The 15423-nt window shown below is 37.0% G+C and overlaps 1 protein-coding gene across 1 annotated transcript; it reads right to left on the reverse strand.

The window, feature by feature from the left end:
• Positions 1-2485: 2485 nt before the first annotated feature.
• Positions 2486-3708, reverse strand: LOC112638496. Its single transcript, XM_025410333.1, has 2 exons — positions 3471-3708; positions 2486-2820 (listed from the first exon to the last, which is right to left on the reverse strand). Exons 1-2 carry the CDS (start codon positions 3671-3673, stop codon positions 2685-2687), a joined length of 339 nt encoding a protein of 112 aa, XP_025266118.1. The 5' UTR covers positions 3674-3708; the 3' UTR covers positions 2486-2684.
• Positions 3709-15423: the final 11715 nt, after the last annotated feature.

The raw sequence follows: 15423 nt of genomic DNA on the forward strand, positions 1-15423 counted from the left end.
AGAGTGTCTCGGATAAAAGACTATTATCATTGAACAAACTGTACAAATTGGTGGGTGAAGAGAAAGACACTTGAACCGCTCGCAAAACACTGAGGGTTCCCGCAGTTTGGCATTATTTCACGCTCGGTTCTATCCTCGAGGTCGCCCGAGGTCGATTTGCGGATTTGTCACTTGGAGTCTCGCGTGCCAGTTGAGTCAAGTTCAGTCAGGATGACGAGATGTCTGACGGAACCCGGGTTTTTTCTCTCTCTAAGATTTTCGGGGGGCACACAAGGACAGCGAAGGAACCGGGCCAACGCCCCTCTAACCAAACGCTGTACCGCCGACTGTCCTTTACGACTCGACAAGATATTCGGCGACAAGCGAATCCTCGAGTTGCGGGGCGTCTCTCCCACGGCTGCCCGGGTGAAGCCAGGGGCTTTCTCCGGATTCTGCGATGATTGGACCGCGCGCACCCTCACTCCGACACGGGGGATGCTACAGCACAGGGCCGTAGGCTCGGATGGTGCCTCCAGATTTTCCGCGATTTCGCGATTTCGATTTCTATTAGCGAGAACCGCGCGACGTTTATCCTAATTGATTGTTACCGCCTGTTACCGCCAATAATGTAAGTACCAATACTGTTTGTCGATTTGTCTTCGTTATCGGATTTTATTACGGTCGTACTTTCCTTCATACTCCTTTTTTAACCGTATTAAGTCAGAGTATGTTTTGTCATCGTAAGAAAAATAGATTAGAATTTATTTCTTTTTTTTTTTTAAATAATGTTAATTAAGAATCTAAATCGTGGACAAATAAAATACATCTTATTAGTCAAATAAAACATATTTCATATTAAATATGTTTCGGCAAATTGTATTATCTTTCTTCCTAAAGGGAGACAATTATATATATTACAGTATATCAATCAAATGTAACCGAAAAATTTCACCTCAATATTATAAAGCTATTAATTACTGATTTGTAAATCGAACAAAACGTATGAAAGATTGCTATAAATTAGTCGGTTCATTAATTATTGCTATCTCGTGAAAGATTCAACGTTATATTTGCATGTCAGTATATCCGCGAAGGGGTCAAAACAAATGTACCGAAAATAGTTGAAAATTTATGTACAACGATCCGTCGCTCGCACGCCAAATCGATAAAGCCTTTCTATATCACGGGAGATATTCTCCAATAGTAAAACTTGCATAAATCTTGGAAATGTCAAGGACTATCGACGCGCGAAGTGGAAAAAGATAATTTTGCGAGTGCGGGTAGATGCGATACATTTGTCACACCTTTACAATATAATTACATCTTTGAATTTAGGTGAAACTATCGGCATTACACAGGGTCTTTTACGGAAACAATGATCTCTCTCAGAATATTCAATTCAGATTTTAAGGAAATTTTATTTTCATTTATTTACGAAACATTGTATATCCTATTCTTGCGGAAGCAATGTATAAATATGACGATAAAGATGTTGATTTAGCCGGATTACGTAGCAAGTGACAAGCATTAAATATTTCTCAGCTATGTATACATGAGCGAACCGGGTGACAGGAGTCACCGGGATACTTTTGATAAGTTTATCAAGGTTGGATGGGACCGATTCGCACAGCCGTCCCTGCGCTCGTTGACGTTCGGTTCGAGTCGTGCAGTCTCGGTCCGGAGTCCCTGTCAACCGAGCCGCTAGAGAAAGAGAGACGCAAGACCCAGGGGCCACCCTTCGTCTCATCATCTTTTCGCGCTCATAGCTGGGCATATCTGGTCTGAGCCAGGCCTGGTCTCCTCTCCTCTGCTTCTCGAGGAATCGCCTGGAAAAGGTCCTTTTACCTCGCGGGACCCCTTTCCGCTCCCCGCGAGTGCCAAAGTCTCCCAATGACGTAGCTTCCGTTCCTTCTCCGTTCTAGAGCGACGTATTGATCGTCTCTCTGCTCCTGAAGCTGCGGAGGCTGACACCAGAGGGAAACGAACAGCGGAGAGAGAACGTGTCTACGGCGGAGGATGAGGGTTGTGCCGTAGAGCGTGCCTCTGTCGACGCTTAAAGAGACGGAGGGAGACGGAGGAGTTGGCCCGTGTGTATATATGTATAACAGATAGAAAAAGTTAAGTAGAAGGAGAGAAAGGATACGAGGCTCTCGCGCGAGGGGACGTTTTAAACGGCGGAGGAGTCGAATCGCGATAAGATGGAAAAAATGGAGTAGATATAGCGATGAGATGCCGTTCTTTTTTCATCAATATCGCTCCGGTTAGGGTGAATAAAAATAATCAAATGCGGATAAACAATAATTAATAAACGAAGAGCGTAAATGTAAAGAATATGTATGGCTATACACGAGTACAGAAAATAATTCACAGAGGAGGATGAAATTTAAGGAAGATAATAATGTATTTTTTAAATTATGGAGAGAGAGAAAAATATTTAAAAGATATTCTTATATTTCCCTTAAAAGACAATATATAATAATATTTAAGAAAATTGGAAGCAGTCGAAGAGGTAGAACAAGCGATTATTATTATATTAATATGCAATAGAATGAAAGTTTAATAAGGGAGTACTAATTCGATATAAATAGCAACCATTCGTCTCTTCATATAACATCAGCCGCACGTCATATACCACTCAACTACCTTTCCACCTGTCATTCTCTACTCACACGCAATATGTCTTCCTAAAGTTTGCTTACGTCTCATCATCGGGTAAAGTTGCGGCGTGGATAAAGCCCTGACAACAACGTGAGGATCTCTGTCTCCTGATCATTCCGGAACTTTGAGCAGGTCTTCATCAAACCAATCAGCTTGCACTTCGTGCGCAGAGTGACTAGACACCTGAACAGAGATTAATTATTAGAATAAATGTATAATTATGACATATAATTTATGTATTACACAATGGTTAATTAATAACGATCATTAATACCTTTCAGGGTCCGTCTCAGCGACTTATTCCGTATATGATTGCAAAAAATCAAGTTGGAAGAGAGAGAATCTTGATCAATTTTTTTCATTATCTACACGTCTCTCTTTTTACCGTAATAATATAAGCTGAATAATCGGAAATATGTTCGACTACGCGTCTGCGTTCCCAGACATCGTTTACAGACAAACCGTAATGTAGTTCACGCAGTAGCCACGTATTTATTGATTAATTCACTAAAGGTCATTGCCATAAAGGACCGCTTAGTCCAGCGCGACAAAATAAAAATAACGATATTGACGGATAAGACTCGTATTTTTCTTTTTAGATACAACGAGAAATATTTTAATTGTATTATTAAAAAATATTTATAAAAACATCTCATACTTATGTCAAAAACCACGAGTGACGTAGAACAAAATATCGTATAAAAGTTGTATAACACACAATGTATGGAAATTTTAAAACTGATTCGATTAAGATTTTAATGTGAAATGATTGTCTCGCAATCGCGACTTATTAAGAGATAACGTGCTATTAAATTAAATAAAAAAGCAAATACCTCATGCGAGATTTATTGTTTCGCAAGTCCCATTCGCGTCGCACTTGCACGTTCGGAAAGAAGCGTCGTCTTCGACTGGCACCACCTCGTATCGTGGAATGTGTTGAGAAGGAATGAACGTCCGAGCGGCATGCTTGGAATAATAATCCGACAGGCAGTCGATTTCCTTTTCTGTACTTGGACACGACTGTCGATCTCCGCATTCGTAGCTCGCGACAAATTTGAATCTGAAAACGGAATTGTGCGCCATAAAAGAATCGACAGCATTTCGTTCTGTGTGAATCGAATTGCTCTACGCGATCATTACGTGATCGATTCGCTGGCCATTGAGTCTTTTTAATTGCGTTAAATGTTATTAAAAAACTTAATTCAATTAAATTCTCTGGAAAACATGAAATATTAATCTACTTTGGTATTTAAAGAGAGATGATACAAGACGAGTCCATGTGTTCGAGGAATATGTTTCTCGTTTTCAGAATTTCTAATATAGTTAAAGAGTCCTGGGAATTACGTGCATTTTCTACTCGGTAGATATAAGCCAGCGTAATTAAAAGCTTAAACGATTAAGCTAATGTTATTGAGATGAATCTGAAGCGAGTTGGGCGGGTTAGGGATTCTAACAAGGAATTGCAACATCGCCCACGATAGAATTTAGGTTCCTCTCTTCCTTGTATTCCTATTTAAAAAATGCCTCTGCTGTAGTTAAGTTGAATCGTACACGTCAACAAAAATATTGCAAAAAGCGCGCTAATGAAATATTTATAAAATATTTTTAAAATAAATAAAATATTTTAAAAAATGATAAAAGATTTTATATTGACAATATTATTTTAAAATAGTAATTCAATAATAATTGATTATTAATAGTATAAAAAGTAGATTTAATACTAACAATTAACATTTATAAAATTTATTTAAAACTGTTGCATAATTATTATAATAATTTTACTAGTTTTCTTGCTTTCCTCGTTTTTTGCAATTCATTGAAAAAGTTAGCTAGAAAAGAGTCAAAAATTGCTGTTCTTTTTAATATCCCAGCTATGACCTGCCATAGATTGTTATAAAAACTTTCTCAAGACTCGTGATATGCTTTACTTACTACAATGCAACCACGTGCCAAGGTGTTCCCATTTCGGAAGCTTTCAAAACACCCTTTTATTCGTTAAAAGTAAAGTGAAGTTGCAAGAAAGTTAAGAAGATCCATAGAGAAAATCTATTTAATTGCTAAAAATGAATAGCAAGTTGAATGTAATAGCCTTATATTTGTTTTAGTACGAGAAATAAAACGGTTAATCAACATTTTCTCGTCCCGCAGCCAAGAAAGCGCGTTGTATGTTGCATTAATGAAACCATAAATCATAACGGGAAAGAAGAATGGAATGAGAAGGTCGGAATCTGAGTGACGTCCGCCGAGAGAACTCATTGCCGTTGTGATTCTGTCCATTCGTGAAGATCCGTGAAGAGGTTTCGCGTAACTTGAAGGATCGTGGGTCGGAGAAACGAAGGGGGTTTCAGCTTCTTCTGTACGGACGTTGACGCAGCTCCCGTGGGGCACTTTTGCGGATGAAGACCACCCTATCTTATACTTGACGTAGCAAGAAACGCTCTGCTTTGCTCTCTTATTTTTTCCCGCGCCTGTCATTTTTTTCATTCTTCTATCTCTTTTACTGATTCTCCGTTCGCAGAATCCATTTTGCGTTACTCCTCGTAACAATATACCTAGTGACAAAGAAAATAAAAACTGCAGATACATGAAATATCGATCAGTTAGATAATGTATTGACTTTGGTGTTGATTCTGAAGGCGAATTCTCTGCCATCATTCTTAAGTCTTTTAATAAATAGAAAAATGTTTCTGTAAACAACAATATTGAACTATAAAATATCGTAACGTGGTTTAGGAGGCGCTAGAGATTCCGCAAGAGACGATCATTTGTCAAAGTGAAGCGGATGCGAACATGAACACGTTATCGCGGCTTTACCGAGGTAATCTATCGCGTGTCTCCTACAAGAAAGAGATTTTTAAAGAGAGAACAGGACCGTCATACGCCCGTCATCGTAATAAGAAGCTGCAAAAAATTAAATGTAACAATCTAGTTTTTAAATATTACAGATATTTTGATGAAAATTATTACATATACATCTGTGGAAACAAACAGAAAGAGCTATAATAATTTTGATAGATGCAAAAGAAATGTTGAAGTCCTCGATAAGCCCATGTAATTCAAATGCTCGTAACGTAACTCATATTACATGACTGCGCCATTTTAATTAAAAAGTTGTATTTTTAGGGTGGAAGGAGCGAAGTGTGTAGTTCAACAAGTCGCAAATATATATATATATATATATATATATATATATATATATATGTATGTATATATGTATATATGTATATATGTATATATGCATATATATATGTATGTATACATATATATTTATGCATGTATGTGTGCATATTCGCGACTTGTGGAGCTACCTACCCATATATATAGGCATAGGCGGAGACGAGGGGTTGGCAGGCAGTCCAAAGCATTGAAGGGGGTTGGATCGTGATGGCAGGTGGTGGCGAGGGAAGAGGAAGTTGCGATTCCATCTGCCAGCCTGTCATTCTGATACTACGTACAATGTCGGCAGTTGGCGGAGACGATCAATACATTGCAATCTATATAAAATGGCTGCAGTATTTGGAGCGCTGTGCATAAAACGTTTTCCCTCGCGTAGAGATGAGAGAAACAAATATCATCCACTTATGGCAAATTAAATAGGTATCTGTTTTATATTCTATATAAAATGATTTTTCTTCACTTTTTATCCTTACACGTTTGAAAAACTATAGCAATTATTTATCATGAAATAACTTTTTAATAAGCTTGCGTATGAAAAAATATATTTATAAAATGTACATAAAATATCAATATATAATTGCAAAATATTAGATATTTTAATATCTCATTATTGCTGTTTATTTGATTATTTTTCATGAAAAATTTTATCTTCTTTATAATTTTCCATGTATTTTCCTACATTCGATTCCAAGTCATAACAAAAAGCCAAAGTTGGAAAGCATATTTCTTGTATAATTGACGTCATTTTAGATCGTGCCAGGAATAACGAAATATATGAGCAAGTAACATGTAATCTATGTGTATGGATTTCATTTTTATCGTTAAATTTTGCGTTAAAGAAAATTGCGTTAAAGAAAAATATTCGCTTTAGATTCAACATATTCATAATATATATTTTTACTGAAATTTGATAAATAATAGTTGTACACGTACAATAACACGTAATCTCATCTCATGAAGAACATTAGCATAAATTGTATTATATATGAACATTTCTCATCACTACTATTAAAGCGATTGAAAATTTTTATTAGAAGAAAAAAACACACTTTGAAAAACTATAAAAAATATTAAAATATATTTATTTATCATGTTATAGAATATCAAAACATATTTTTTAACAATGTATAGAAAAATTTAAAATAAATCTTTATTTCAACTGTTCTCCATGAAATCTGGGAATAATTAATGATGAATATTATAAAAGATTCTATTAAATCATTTTCGCTTTCAAGTAATTATTAAATATTTTAAAAAATATAAAAAATTATTTATTTTTGAAAATTTGCGTCACAGGATGTTTCTATGTGATTTTAATCAGATTTAATCTTATTTATCAAATTAATTTACTTGATTATTCGGAAAATTTTAAGTTTGTTGCGTACACAATGATATTAAAAAGATTTTTATTTTAGATTTTATTTTAGTTATATCCTAGCAACTACGGAGGGAAGAAACAGAACGAATTGTTATAGCAGCGTCATCTTTTGCATACCCACTGATACTGGGAGATCACCGACAGATGGCACCAATCATATCAAGGTACTTCTTGTTCGATTCTCTCTTTAAAGAATTAAAATAAATTGCAGGAAAACTTAGGAAGATTTACTCACACACATTTACACTCTTCGACTCATTGTCTTTTAACACAACTTATAATTCCACTCTTACAGATTAAATATTATTTACATTACAGTCTTAAGTCTACTAACTGAAAGTGGATAATAATTGCGAATTTTACTCTTATCTTTTATGTATTTTCAAAAACTAATCCAGAGAGATGTTCGTATAATCGCTTTTTTAATTTAATTAAATATTAAAAAAATAAAAATATACAAATGTAAAAATGATTCAAATGATACAAATCAAATAAGAAACGAAAGAAGGATAGGAACCAAAGACGCAGGTAATAGTGCATGACAGTGGTAATATATTATGATAGAAACTTTTGTAAAGTTATTTATCTTATGTACACTAAGAAGCGCAAAAGGAGTCAATGCAATAAAATAAAAAGAAATTGAGAAGAAACGGTAGGGTCGCACAATTGCATCGTAGACACTCCTTTTTTTATTATTCAATTAGGTTGATTTAAATAATATTATATTTTTCCTATTTGAAAAGGACCCAGGTCGAAACGTCGTAGACAGTACATTTTAAACATTTATTTTTGCGCTTCTTGTTGTATGTAAGATAAATAATAATATATTATCACTATCACGCACTCTTACCTGCATCTTTGATTCCTAGCCTTCTTTTGTTTCTTATTTAATTAAATATTATTAAATATTATTATAAGAACGTTTTATTTTTTCATGCGCATTTATGTCACGTACTTCTCATCACGATATATTTTCAGATATGCACACAAATTAAACACGTGTAATCACTTTCCGATACAAATTTATCGCACGATTCATGACACGATTATGCCCCGACGATTCAATATGGCCGAGTTGTACGCACATGAAAGCAACACGTGATCGTGCAATTAATTGTCAGGTAAAAGTTGTCCGGTAAAACGGGAGAACGAGAGAAGAAAGCGGGATTGCGTTCCCCGATGTGACTGTACAGAAGGCAGGCCAAAGCGAAACTAACTCAGCTTGCGTGCAATAAAGGAGATCATTTTGAATCCGTGCCGCTGAAATTTATGGCCTCCCTTCCACAAGGAGAGTTCTCGGGGATTTGCCGCGCGATGCAGCGCGGTAAAAAGCGCGCCGACTATTAATTTGACATCTACTATACTGCGAGAAGCGTGATTTCGATATCCCACCTTCTTCGCTTATCGATGAAATCGGGGAAAGTATTTTACTTATCATCTTCATTAGGAGAAAAAACAGTAATTAATTAATTATCATTATACGGTATTAGAAAATATTTATATATAAAATATATATATTTTATTAACGATAAGAGCGACGATTATTCGAGGCACAGGCTACCTTTGAGATCCTCTCGCAACGTGACAGTATTCAAAAGCTATGCGAGAAAGAGTCCCGAAGAGTTTTTGCTTGGATTGACAGTGTCGAATTGAAAACGGTGCTCCGGTGTCTCTTGGAAGTTTTTACGAGTGACAAATGAAAGAAAATCACGTTTGAGAGTAAAAGTATCTTGCGTATATACCTGGATCTTCTTACTCGGGGAGCCTGCAATTCCGTGATTTCTTCTCTTCGGGAGAAGTGGATAAGATTCCTCTCGGTGGTGCGCGCTCCAGGTGATGTTGACCGTTCGCCGATCAGCGATGTTATGGTGCAGGAAAACGCCGAGGGGTAGTATCGCGGGGGAATGATTTATGACTTCGGGGACCAGGTAGGGCGCCATTCAGCAGCACCGGGCTCGTTCTCTTCTTCCGCCACCTCTCCCTGACGATCCCTCTCTGTCTCTCTCTCTCTCTCTCTCTCTTTCTTTCTCGCTCTCTATCGTGGTCGGTGACTTGCGATGTCAATGCGTTTTCAGTTGGCCTATTTGCGCAATAGGCGTAAGACGAATTTCACGTTCCTCGTGGATGAAGTTGTGATTAAAGTGGAACACGTCGACCTCCCGTGTGCGATGTGGAACGAATCGATCGATTATCGTGTCCGGATTCTGCGAAAAAAAAAAAACAACCGAAGTATACCACGGTAAGTGTCATCATTATCTGCGATATACGTCTCGAAATTAATTGAATTGTACCCCCAGAACACAGTATTGGCATTAATTATAAAATGGCATTTCCAAACAATAGTAAAGAATACGAAACATGAGTTGCTGAGAAGAAGATAACTCTATATGCAATCTAAACGTTTTTCTCTCAGAATAGAAATTTTTATTTGCGTTCCGAACAATGAATGATAAGAGTGATTAATCGTCATATTCAAGCGACAGTTACATAACGCCAGTGTTTGATAAATAATACGTCGCTGCGAACGCAAGAGATCTCTTCGGTCGAGGTATGGAATTCGATTGGCGACGATGTAGGGCAGATTCATCCGAGCGAAACGACAGCCGGATATCGCGTTTCTATACGAAGACTGGCAGGAAATTAGTCCTCGGAGAAACGCGGCAACCTGCAATACCCGGGTAGGCGCGTGAATTTATGCAACTTAATTTGTAACACGCGACGTACGAAGCTGGCCTCGAGAAAGCGAGGGCAAAAAAGGGAGAGGAGAGAATAAGAAACGATCTCTCGGAAGCTCGCGTAAGTGCCGCGCGCACGCACATGCGTGGAGACTAGGCGCGAAAGAAGCATCGGAATAATGGTCAGCCCTATGGGCAACTTTTTCACTTTGCATGTAATAACTGTGCTGTGCGAGGGGCTAGCGCGAGAGGGAACGAAATATGCCTCCTATGCGCGCGAGCGGAGGAGCAGTTTAATAAAATCTCGTTGGCCTAATGACGAGAGCAGCTACGGTAGTCGTCTCGAGGGCGAGACAGGGGCGACGATGGGGAACGAGGGATGGACGAAGACGGTAGCAGACGGGCGAATCCGTCCTGATGGTAGCTTGGTTGCGGAGGGGGATGGGGATGGAGCGGGGAACAAGTTGGCGGGATGAGGAGGACAGGAGGGGTTGGGACCGAGAGAGATATCGCCCGTGTCGCATGCGATGCCGCCGCGTTGCTGATGTCTTCGACGATGCCTCGCGCACAACTCGGCTCGTTTTTATGCAAAGATGTTCATCAGCGCTTTGATCTTTACCGACGAAAAATATGAGCGAGCTTTGTAATTCGGATGTATGATGGCGAGGTGCTTCTCTCGCGATAAACACACAACGGATAGGTAAGGAAATGCCGATGGGAAAGAGCTAGAGATCGAGAACGAAATACTCACGGATACTCCACCACACTAATGCTTCGGTTTTCTTCAATTAAATACGGGAAATAATGTGTTCTTATGGATTATGAATATTTCAATTATCATTACTTGTCGCTATAAAATCGATTTGTAGCATTTTGCGTTTATATTTATCAATCGCAAATGCTATTTATTTTTAAAAGACAATATTTATTCAGGTAAATAATTTAAATATTAATAATATTTAAATAAAAAATAATATTTATTCAGGTGAATAATTTAAATACTGAAAAAGATCGCAACGTTGTTGGTCTCCGTTCTGAAAGTCTTTCTTCTTGTTTAAGCATTCTTCGATGCTTTGTCATCCGTCTTCCTTTCACGCTCGTTGCCCCATTTTCATGATTTTTCTTAACTATTTTGAAGAAAAATTTCAACATATGTGTCGACCCGATACGTTGCACTGAAATTGTTCAGAGAAACGAAAAAAGCTGGAGGGAAAAGAGGGAAAAGACAGACGCGGAGTCAAGGTACAGCAGCAGCTACCCCGAACGATCATCAATCATCAAGAGCGAGACAATCGAATAGTGCAGCCAACCGGCGAACAGCTGTCGCTTCGGTGGGCTCTAAGCGTACACGTTACACGTTGCTACTGCAGTTTCACAAAAAAAAGCAAAGGACACCGTAGAAAATCAATCGCACATAGATAATATTGTCTGCATATGTTTAAAACGTAAATAACAATTTCTCTCTAAATCATATTATTTAAGAAATAAATGCTGTAGCACCTGAAGAATTATTTACGATATTACAAGAAGAGGTGAGATAAGTATAAATAAATGTAAAATATAAAATGTATAGTGAATCAGTGAGAGTAGACATGATGTTGAATGACTGAAACGTATAATTAAGAGAAGAGTTGAAGAATACAGCGCGATTCTATGAAAGATTGAGAGACCTCACTCATTTTATCTCTTTCAATCTTTTATAATTTATTTTCTAGTACGCTTCATACGTCGAGCATTATATATCTCAACGAGCTCGATCCTCCTCGCATCGCATCACATCATATCAGAACGCTACCATCACACATGCCGACACCCTCCCTGCGCGTTCCTATATTGCCTGCTACGTTTCATAAATAACTCTCATATTGCAAAAAGTACAATTTCAATATTACAGCCGATGGGCATGCCAATATTGCTCATGTATGATAGATAGACGAGCTATATTGTCTATAGAAAAAGCTAGTCGTTTCTTTGAAAAATATATACTCAATATAATTTTTAGAATATTTTCGAGAATACACCTGCTCACGAAACAGCGTCGACTTGTTTCATTGATAATTCTGTAGAAAATAACGTTGAGTTTTTGAAGCTTTCATAAGTCACGTTGCAGAAAAGAAAAATGTGCTTTTTTTACGCCGACATGTATTTATACATTTTAAATTTCTTATACAATAGAGAGAGAAATTCCAACTTTTTTACAACTGCAATCATGTTGCTTTTGATTAAAAACACTAAAAATTTTAGCAGAAAATGTTAAAATTTGCAAAGTTTAAAAATATCTCTCTTCTAAATATTGTATTGTATTGGCACAATTCAATGGAATATATAATTTTATAATTATATACTATAAGAGTATTATATAAAAGTTAAATAATTATGTAGACAAATTGAAGATTAAACAGTCACATATCTTTTCCTTGCAAAAAATTGTTAATAAAGAAAAGAAAACATTCTTTTAACAATGCTGAACAAAAATACATATTTTTTAAAGAATTCATTAAATTTTAATAAAATAAATATGAAATATAGCAGGAATTTTATATTTTGACAACTAGAATTTATATACGTGATTTTTACTCTGATATTCATCCATTATCCGAGAGTACGAATATTGACAATATTAATTTAATGAAATTAAAAAGAACTTAGTCCAACAATCTCTCGTGGAATCTGACGTTAGTAAGGTAGTTTACTGCAAAGGAATTTAGTTTACCGACCCATGGGACAGACTGTCTCGACGCACATTTATAGACGATAGATGGAACTGAAGAAAATATTTTTTTCCTCGGTTACTTTTTTCAAGCATGAATTTTTTACAAATCTCGCATGCAAATGCATAAATAAAATTATATCGTACCGCATCATTATGTAATTGTGTTGTTCATGTAAATTCATGGATTTATGGATAAGCCGAAAACTCACATTTTCTTTAACCCATTCAATTATTTGATTAATTCATTTATTCATGTGTGATTAATACGCATATGCAAATTAATTAGCTTTTGATAATCCTCTGGTTATTTATACAAAGCGATCGATCGATGCATTATTCCAGAATTACAGTGGATGCAGATACACATGCATACTTTAAATATTGGGTTTCTATATTGAATTTCCACCAGGCATATCAATGATAAGTTTCATTTACGTTTTAATTATATATATATGTGCACAAGTCTACTTAATTTGTCATTACAAATTGTAAACAAAATATTGTAATCATACTTTAATCAAATCATTTAGTTCATTTAATTCTTATTTTTTATTCAAGTCTTTTTCTTCAGTACTCTAGTAGTCCTTTTTCTTTATTTTTTCATCATAAAAAGTTTTAATTATTAAGTAAAATATATGTCATTTTTCAAAATGTTTTACTTTTCGTTTTACTTTTATATACTTTTATATACTATTTATATACTTCTCAATAATTAAAAAATATGTAATGCGTAATTAGTGAGAAGTATAATTATTAATTCACAGCGCAATTTCATTAATATCGCAATTTCATGACACTCATATTTGCTGAAGCCTTTTACATTAATACAGTTAGCACTTTGGAAAAACCATCGCTTCAGAGTTGATATCTTCTTAATACGATTATCAGCGAAGGCGTAGACATAGCCAGTCAAAAGTAGCAAGCAGAGACGGGAGGGTTGTCACCCTTGTCTCTCTCTGAACAGCGTGAGATGCCAGCCATCTTGAATGATATATGGCGCCGGTTACGAGGTCGACTGAGCGGCGATCACTCAACGCTAAGCTCCGCGGCTTTTGGGGACATACGTCGTCGAGCCTCCTGTTCTGTCCATTTCTTTCTACCTTTCTATCAGTTGCGATTTATACTAATTATTACAACATGAACTTTGCTTATTATGATTAATGGCAGATTTCTTCAATTCTTTTCTAATTTGCAATTATTTTTTTCTCTAAACAATAATTTTCGAATCATAGATCAATTAAAAGTAATTTTGATAAATTAAATTATCAAAATATAATTATATATTAATTAATAATAATAATTTTATTTTATTAATTATATAAAATACAATTATAAAAAATTGTATAGATTTTGCTGATTATAAGAAATGCTGAATTATAAGAAATTGTTTAGATTTTGCTGATTTTCGTTTAGAAATGCTGAATTATAAGAAATTGTTTAGATTTTGCTGATTTTTGTTATATCTGTCAATTTTTTTGTAGAAAAATTTAAAAAAGAGAAAATGAATTAAAAATTTGAATATTACGCCAGCTTAGATTTTACATCGCTGTTAACGATACAAATAAAACATATGAAAACAATTTTAATTCTGTAAACGGCGTAAATTTTTGTTTAGAATTTTAAAGCACCTGCTTTTATTGCAGAGACGTGTCGATGTGTTCGTAACGAAAAACGGTCACTGTTTCCATATGACGGGCCGTCAATGACAGTGATCCGTAATCAATAACCGCATCAAGCTTACACACATTGTTCCACACGTTTCTCTTAAATCCCGAGCTATTCCGCTTCCTCCTTTTACCGTTATAACCCCCTATCTGCGCATTTAATATGCAATACCCCATTTACCCCATTGAATACCCCACTGAATCCACTCGAGGGAGCCTTGCGACCCACATTTCACCCCATCCCACTTATCAACTTTTGCATAAGATTCCTAATCCTGCGAGCTAAAGAGCGTAAGACATTCATATGTGTATAGACAGTTTATATTACACGTAAGTTAAACGCGTTTTTCTTTATACAGCTTGCAAATCGTACAATGTCACTACGCGCACGAGAAAATTTCCCGAAAGAAATTAGTCTCGAAAACTTTACTTTAATCGCAATCCTTATATCAGTCAGACTAAACACTCATCGCCGTTGCGAACAGATGAAGAGGAAAATAATAGTGAACTAAATTATACAAGCCATTGCAATTAATTAGCCTTAATACAAATTATACCAAGAATCGCAATTATAAGCGACCGTTAGTCGACGCTTCAACGGGCGTGGGGGGAAAGGGAGAAATCTCGAAGAAAAGAGCGAGAGAAAGAGCGGGTCATGGGAAATGTTGGGAGCAGTTTGCTGGCAACGCGCAGGGAGAGGAGTGAGAGTGAACACGAGAGGGAGGGAGGAGGGGGAGGGAAGGAGGCTGAAGGCGGGAAAGCGGACGAAGGATGAGTCCGGTTGCTGTTGGCGCGGAAGAAAAGAGAGTCACGAGATGCCGGTTTGTGGGACCTGCAGGAGAGCCGCGGGGTTGAGACGCGGTGGATGTTGGAGGACGAGGAGCCCGGTGGACAAAGCGAGGGTGGCGGAAAGGAGAACGACGGACGGAGGAGAGGAGGAAGAGGAGGAGGAGGAGGGTGCAATTGGGGTGGTGGTTTGCGCTGGAACGGAAAAGGGAGGCCGAGCGGGTGTAGGTTGGAACATACCGGAGGATCGGAAGAGAGGAGACGGCTCTCGCGAGGGCGAGGGGTGAGTTGGGGGGAAGCCCGGCACGCGGATCCTCCCGAAGCACCCGCGCAATCCCGGGGGCCGCTTTAAATGAGTCAGCGTTTTTATGCCCCGCGATGTTGTCAAAGTGC

This window comes from Camponotus floridanus, unplaced genomic scaffold (genome assembly GCF_003227725.1).
Source record: "Camponotus floridanus strain SB8 unplaced genomic scaffold, Cflo_v7.5 scaffold31, whole genome shotgun sequence".
Classification (NCBI taxonomy): domain Eukaryota; kingdom Metazoa; phylum Arthropoda; class Insecta; order Hymenoptera; family Formicidae; genus Camponotus; species Camponotus floridanus.

What these genes read in the sequence shown, in the direction of transcription:
- LOC112638496 (XM_025410333.1), bottom strand. Translation starts at nt 3,673, where the DNA reads ATGCGGAGATCGACAGTCGTGTCCAAGTACAGAAAAGGAAATCGACTG. An exon ending in AACAATAAATCTCGCATGAG is followed by an intron (nt 2,821 to 3,470) that starts GTATTTGCTTTT and finishes ATCTCTGTTCAG; the next exon opens with GTGTCTAGTCACTCTGCGCA.